Below are 7,372 nucleotides of genomic sequence, written 5' to 3' on the forward strand. Positions count from 1 at the left end.
GAAAGTTCAAAGCCTCCAGTTTATTAACGTGAAATCATTTTGCAAACATTATGGGAACGTTACTTTAAATGTTCTCTGAACAAGTTGCAACATTTGAAAAATGTGTGTAGCACAGACGTCCAACTAAAATGTTTCACCGACATTCTACAGATGACATATACACAATAACTAACATTTTGAAAACATTATCAAAGAGGAGATATTAACTTTGAACAAACATGAGCTGGAAGAACGTTTGTTCATAACTTTGAAAGAATCTTGAAAGAAATTTTTCTGTTAGCTGGGAAAAACTGTGAGAAGTAGTACACAAATAAACCTAGTCTTGGTAGCACTTTATCGTACAGTTCTCTTCCACATGTACATACTAAGTAATTACAATAACTAGGTAATGACCCTGGACCTACCCCTAAACCTAACCATACCGCATACCTTACATTACATTCTAATGTATGAACACTGTCAGTACATGTACTGTAAAATAAAAGTGCAACCATCCTCTCTTTATGCACCATTTCCCGCTTTTTCACAGGTTTCCAGAATGATAGATATCTGAAACACAGTTTTACCCCTAAACTTCCCCTTTAATGTAATTTAGACAATACTTGGTTTCCTTATCAAGAATTGTACATCATTAGAAGGTTTTACTATCACAATCAAACATTTGAACACAGAGCTGAGAAGCGTTTCACAGCACAAACACACCAGGAGTCACCGGTTCTGTAAACATGAGGGTTAACAGTCTTCAGGAGTTAAAAACAGCGGGTATAATTAAAACAACCCTCATTCAGCTTCTTCTGAAAAAGCTCATGAATCTGCTCTTCTTCTTCTTCTTGAGGCTGTCCTGCGTCTCGTCTCTGGTGAGCGTGTGTTTAGACGCCTCGTCTGAAGGGTTTGCAGTGTTTTCTTCAATAACCTCATCACTCTTCTCGTCCTTCTTCCCTTTCTTCCCTTTCTTTGTGCTTAATGTCAGTATTTTGAGCTTCTTGGACTCTTTCTTCTCGGGCGGAGAGGCAGCGGGTGTGATGTTCTCCAGCTCTTCTGTGGGATTCTCCAGGTCCTGCTGACCCGGATCGGGCGGCTCCATCTTATTGAGGAAGTCCTGTAGCGGCTCCGTGCGTCCCGGGATCTGTCCGAGCGCTAGCAGGTATTTGGGATTGTGGTACTTGTGTGCAGGCACTTTCACATCTCCGAGGTTGACCTGGAAGCGTGAAGTGGCCGCTTCGGGGCGTTTGGGCACCGCGGCCCGCGACACCGTTCCTGTTTGGGGCTTAGTGATGTTAAACTCCTTAAAGAGGTCCAGTTTGTCTGAGATGGCGTAAAGTTCTCGGAAATCGTTATCGTAGAAATCCACCACCTGCCCTGACATCACCGTGATCATGTTTCTGTCCATTCGAGAAGAGCTCCAGGAGAAACTGCGTTGACACAGACACAGCGTGAGATATGAAGAGGCTTCTGTCAGACTGTATTCAGGTAACTCTCGCTCACCTGTACGTTCCAAACATGACTTTATCTCCATCGATGAGCATGTACTTGCTGTGGACGTTTCCCGGGATTCTCCCCACGGACAGATTCAACCCGATTCCCTTTACGGTCCGAGTCCGGACATTCTGACGGAAACACAAACCATTAAACATCTGAAGCCGAAATGAGCTGAAATTATAGATAATGTCTAAGTGGCCGGGTCTTGACTAGACTCATATGGCAAAACAAAGTTTTTTTCGGCCAAAATATATTTTAAAATAATTTAAATATGCATTTACATTTAGTCATTTAGCAGATGCTTTTATTCTAAGCGACTTACAAATGATGACAATAGAAGCAACCAAAACTAACAAAAGAGAAATAATAAGCAAGTGCTGTGACAAGTCTTGGTTAGCCTAAGTATTTTTGTTTTTGTTTATTTTATTTTTTTATATAGTAAATAAAAAGAAAAGAAGTAGACAGAATAGAAAATGAATAGAGATTGCAAGTGTTAAGAGGACTTTTTTTTATAAAATAAAATGTTTATAAAAAGAATAGACAGTGCTAGAGTTAGAGAGTTAAATAAAGATGGAAAAGATGTGTTTTTAGTCATTTCTTGAAGATGTTAATGTTTATTTTATTTGAAGAAATGACATGTTTTTATGGTTTAGTTGTGTACCTTCAGCTCTCTTTCTCCGACCTTCAGCCGGCTGCACATGTCCAGAAAGTGCGGCGCTCCCTGCTCGTCCAGCACAATGTAGACGGGCACACCGCGCTTGGACACCTCGAACAGATCCCGCAGAATCTGCAGATCGGTCAGCAGGTCCATCACGATAGCCACGACCTGGACAAAACACAGACACACGCTTCGTTCATTCTCATCAGCAGTCACATTAAACCTTCTCTTTTGGGAAAATCAACCAAGAACATTGATCATCTGCCTCTGAATAAATCACGATTCATCTGATGGAACTGAAGCCTGCGGGTCATTTTTAAAATTTCCCATCCTTGCTTTCTGTTTCAACGGAGAATGTGTCAATACAGAAAAGAAAGCCTGTTTGTCAAAGCATTTCAGAGCCGTTTGTGGTTCTGTTCTTTGAGATCATTGCTGTAGATCACTAAACATCTCACTGAACGTAATGCACAATGCATCATTTTTTTAATCTGAATGCAAATGAAACTTGAGATTTTTAGTGAATAGCGACTTAGATTTGGGTCTGTTCCTCACAAAAAAGCATCATGTGACTTCTTGATACTATGATATATTTCACACTCTCAGAGGTTTCCAGAAAAGACGAGTGTTGATCAGGATTACAGGAACTCTGCAGATTGTAAATGTAAAGAGCTGCTGATTTACGCCCACAGAGATGTGTTTTGTGCAGCTTTCACTTTCTCTTATTCAGACTGTTTCTGATCTTCCAGCTGATATCTTTGTTTAGTTTTTTTGTAAAGCCTCAATAAATCCAGCAGGAGTAAACTTATTGTTTATTCTGCTGCTGTTAGCAGAACCTGGCTCTGGAATCCGGTGAGACCGGCCTGCTGTGCTGAGACTGATTTCCCCGTATATGAAAACAAGAGATTTGCAAACGGACAATGGAGATGATTTGTGAGATGATGTTCATGACACACTGATCAGCTCAGCACGTTATTACACACACTTCCAGCTTCTTTCACATGACGGATGTTTTGTTAAGTTTTCCGTTCAGTGAGTCAGTGATTCCAGATCATTTACAGTCATTCCTCAAGAACTGGAGGCTGAAGAATCAGACCTTCTGATCAAGTCTGAACAAGACCTTAAAGCATCCAGCATTGCAGGAGATGAGAAACAGAGGGATCTGTGACATGTGGGCCTCACTCAGGTCCTGTAGGCTATAGTCTATTCTCATTGGGCCAGAGGGATCCTCCTATATAAACACGTCCTAGTGCCTGTGAAAGTATGTGACAGTCTCAAATACAGCCAACAAAACACATTCCAGTGTTTGATGAGGCCTGAAAATCTATGTAATTTTACACTTACAAAGTTTTTAAATGTTAAAAACAAGTCATCTTTATTATTTACAGATAAAAAGCGTAAGTTGACATTTCCAGGTTCCTGTGTGATGGCTCACAGTTGATGGTTTTACATTGAAATTACTGTTTATTCTTAGTTTTTTTTTTTTCCTGATCAGTTGTGTACATAAGGGTTTTATGTGTATAGGGTCTAACCCTAATGGCAGAAAATAACTAGTACATTTTTTTACAGTGTAAATATAAAAAACAGATTTCAGTAATTTGTTTCATTAACCTTATTCCAATTAATGAAATATACATTTCACTGTCAGTTTAAGTTTAATATGTAATGCATAAAATGTTGCTACCAATTCTTATGGTAAAGTTTCACTGTAAATTTCAGTAAATTTTTACTTTCAGGGAAGTCTACTATTATAAACCATTTAATTTAGATGACAATCACATGAGACACATCTTTAGATACCTGACATGTAAGGAGTGTCATGTTCTGATAATGATCACAAGAGAAGAGAAAATGAAACTGAGCATTATAATGATGAAGAGGAATCCCCTTATAGATATTTATCATAATTATCAGACTAGTCACTATGTTAGTACAATGAAAAATGGCAACATCTCCATTAACTGGTTTGAATCAACCTAAATACATTCATTTATACAAACAAAACTGATTTTATGGGTTAAATGAGGCGGAAATAGGCCTTTATATTAAAATAATAAATACAATATAATATAATAAAACCGTGGCACCTTTTCTTAATGTGTTATTATTTACCGCAGTAGCAGTAACTTAAAAACGAAAGTAATCTACCTAAACCTGCCTCATATAACAATGATGTAGGAGGGCTCTTGTATTGGTTTGCTGGTGTATTAGTTTGATGTGCGGGCTGTTCTCTTTGGGCGGGTGTGTGTGCACAGCCACCCGGGTGACCCCTTTAAAGAGCCCCGATGAGGGCCAGCCGATGTCCAGCGGCGGGACCTCGGTGTCCGACATCTGCGGCCAGTACGTGGAGCGCAGTGACCCGGCGTCGCCTCGTTTGTCTTGACCCGCTGACGCTCCTCCGTTGTCTTCCTCGGACTTGTATTTAACGAAGCTGCTGGTGATGGTCTTGATTTCCCGCGCCGACAGGAAGTCTTGGCTGTTCTCGTCCTTCAGGAGGCTCTTGAAGGCTCCGTCTCCGTCGGTGATCAGGCGCTCGAGGGCCACCCGGTGCTGCTCGCTGTAGTAGAACTGCGGCCGGGACTCGGGCACCGCGGGGGGCATGAGCCCGTCCTCCATACACAAGAGCTGCGACTCCGCCATGACGCGCCGCTACCTCGCCTCACGCGCTCTGAATGCCTCACCTGAGCTCGCTGCGAGCCCGCGGCCAGGTGTGTTTCTGCCGTGGGCGGAGTTCACAAGAAATGCGTTGGAAGTTGACCTTTGTTTCGGCATTAATCCAACAGGAGGGCTGAACTTCAGTCCAAAAAACAACTAGAACTTCCTACTGTGCATATTATACAGTCTATGACTTATTATAATTTACCATTCATTTCTAAATATAATCTCTCCATTGATGTATGGTTTGTTAGGAGGACAATATATGAAAATCTGGAATCTGATTTGTTAGTTATATTTGTTAGTTCACGTTAAGTGAACATATGGGTGAATTTGATGGTTTGTTTAAATTGAATTATTTGTTTATTTTGAATCTGTTTTGTTAGTTGTAGTTGTTTGGAAAGTTTGTGATTTAAGATGATTTAAATAGGTTTTTATTTTTATCAGTGTCATTCTTTCACTTTCTCCTGTTTCCTTCCTTATCCAAATCAGACCAGACCAGCAACTTTAACTCTGATGTGGTTTTATTTTTTTATTTATAACCTGTAGAAGTGCAGGTGTGTCGACTCTGCAGCTGATTTCCCCGTTCATATTTTTTGTTCTTTAAAGTGTTTGATTTTTTTTTTAAGCAAATGAAGTGCTTGTTCGTTGCTTATTTGTGTTGACTGTGGTTCATTTTAGTGTTTGTGTTGTAAACATAAGACATTGTGTGTATTTGAGTGAACACCACCGTGGTTCAGCAGGTTCTGTGAACGATTAGTTCATCATTTCACTCAGAGATCTCTCTCTTCTGTCTGTTCAGCTTCATCATGAGTCACACACAAACACCCGAGATCAAGAGTTTGCTCCAGGAGGATTGCATACTATACTGACCCTAAAAAGGGCAAAAACATAAAGAAACCAATTTTTATTTATTTATTTTTTTTACTATACTGACCCTAAAAAGGGCAAAAATATATATATATATATTTTTATATATATATATATATTCTCTCATATCTTATAGTAAACTTTTTTTTGTAATATTGTGTAAACAATTATTATAAAGTATTTTTATGAATATATTGGTCTACTGTGTTATATATGAGATTTCTAGGGTCTATAAATTATAACCATGATCAAAGCTTTGCGGATCAACCTGTTGTACACAATCTGCTTAATGCCTTCTGCCCTCTGATTGATAGTTCCTGTTTTCTTTAATCAAGTAAAGTATTTTTGCTGTGAAATCTTTCAGGATAAATGTAACTTTATGGTTTCTGTATCAACATGGTAATTAGTTCGAAGGATTCTTTGTTACAGTTCAGTTCAGCAGAAGAGATCAGAAGCAGAGTCCAGCTGTGTGTCTATGAGGAGTGACCCCTCTATGCCCCGTGCTGAAAAGTCGCTGGCATTGGAAAAACAGTCTCTGTGCAGAAGCTGATCCTGGACTGCGCTGAAGGGAAAGAGAATCAGGACGTCCAGCTCATATTTCCACTTCCTTTCAGAGAAATCAACTTGATGAATGACAAAACACTTAGCCTTTCAGATCATATTTATGCGTTTTCATGAATTCTGTTGGCCACAATAAATGTGTTATGACAAATCAGACCTTATGATAGCTGTCATGATCGTCAGCTGGAGTGCCCATGAACTCCGTTTCTCATAATCCCGTGCCTAGGGCTAATATTCCCCATTACCACTCCCCTATATATACTGTGTTTGGACTCTGAGTTATTGTGAAGTCTTGTTTAGCCCAGTCTGACATTTCTGAGCGGTTTCCTTGTGTTTGTTCCTTCTGTGTCTGATCTTGGATTGTTTATACTGCCTGTGATTCTCTGCCGCCTGCCCCGACCTCTGCCTGGTATTGTTACGGATTTTGGATATCCTTTGACATTCTTGACGCTGTTATCTGATTACTGCCTGTCTGACCATTCCCCAGTAAATATACTGCAATTGGATCCGAATGTCTCTGACTCCACGTTACAATAGCTCTGTTTCCACATGAATCTTCACATTATTTTTTCATTATAATTTGCAGATATCTTGCATATTTCCTCCTGCCTCTGAACACAGTAAATCACTAAATGCTATGTTAACACATTACTCTTGACGTTGGCTGCATGGTTAAAAATACCTTATGTAAAATTGCAAATAAAAATAAAGAAATAAATCAAAATATAATGCAATTTAAAAAAAAGTGAGTTTTTGCCAGTGTCTTCCCAGATTCTTCAGCTCTGTCATCTGTTCAAGTTTCAACCCTCTAGAACTCACAGTTTGGTCTGCACAATCACTTTTATGGCAGAATAATAATCATAATAATAATAGTTATTTGCACTGGAACCCCTAAAAACATTGTGCTTTTCAAAATATAGAAAACTGACTGATTTCCCTTCCATGAACTTGTTTTTAATTTAATCTGTGAATATTTCACAAATACAGTATATTTCACGAATAGGGCTACTTGTTAATTTTATATATGTGATTTTATTCAGTTTTTCTCCATTCATAGAATTGCTTTTAGGACTATGTTATTTTATTTCAGCTTTATTTCAATTAACAGAAATGTTTTCACTAGTTTTAGTTAACTTTAATAACCCTACCTGA

General features: G+C 39.0%; 1 protein-coding gene across 1 annotated transcript; it reads right to left on the reverse strand.

Annotated features, from left to right (window-relative positions):
* Positions 1-4,905, reverse strand: LOC122137603 (protein FAM83F-like). The gene is made up of 4 exons (XM_042725274.1): positions 4,319-4,905; positions 2,141-2,305; positions 1,486-1,607; positions 1-1,412 (listed from the first exon to the last, which is right to left on the reverse strand). The coding sequence occupies exons 1-4, from the start codon at positions 4,772-4,774 to the stop codon at positions 785-787; spliced, it is 1,371 nt and encodes a 456-aa protein (XP_042581208.1). The 5' UTR covers positions 4,775-4,905; the 3' UTR covers positions 1-784.
* Positions 4,906-7,372: the final 2,467 nt, after the last annotated feature.

This window comes from Cyprinus carpio, chromosome B6, assembly GCF_018340385.1.
Source record: "Cyprinus carpio isolate SPL01 chromosome B6, ASM1834038v1, whole genome shotgun sequence".
Classification (NCBI taxonomy): domain Eukaryota; kingdom Metazoa; phylum Chordata; class Actinopteri; order Cypriniformes; family Cyprinidae; genus Cyprinus; species Cyprinus carpio.

Bases quoted from the DNA above. Each gene is read 5' to 3' on its own strand.
- LOC122137603 (XM_042725274.1), bottom strand. From the start codon at position 4,774: ATGGCGGAGTCGCAGCTCTTGTGTATGGAGGACGGGCTCATGCCCCCC. The intron at 2,306-4,318 runs GCCCTCCTACAT...TGTTTTGTCCAG, and splicing joins ACCAGCAAACCAATACAAGA to GTCGTGGCTATCGTGATGGA. The intron at 1,413-1,485 runs GTGAGCGAGAGT...GTGTCAACGCAG, and splicing joins GTCATGTTTGGAACGTACAG to TTTCTCCTGGAGCTCTTCTC.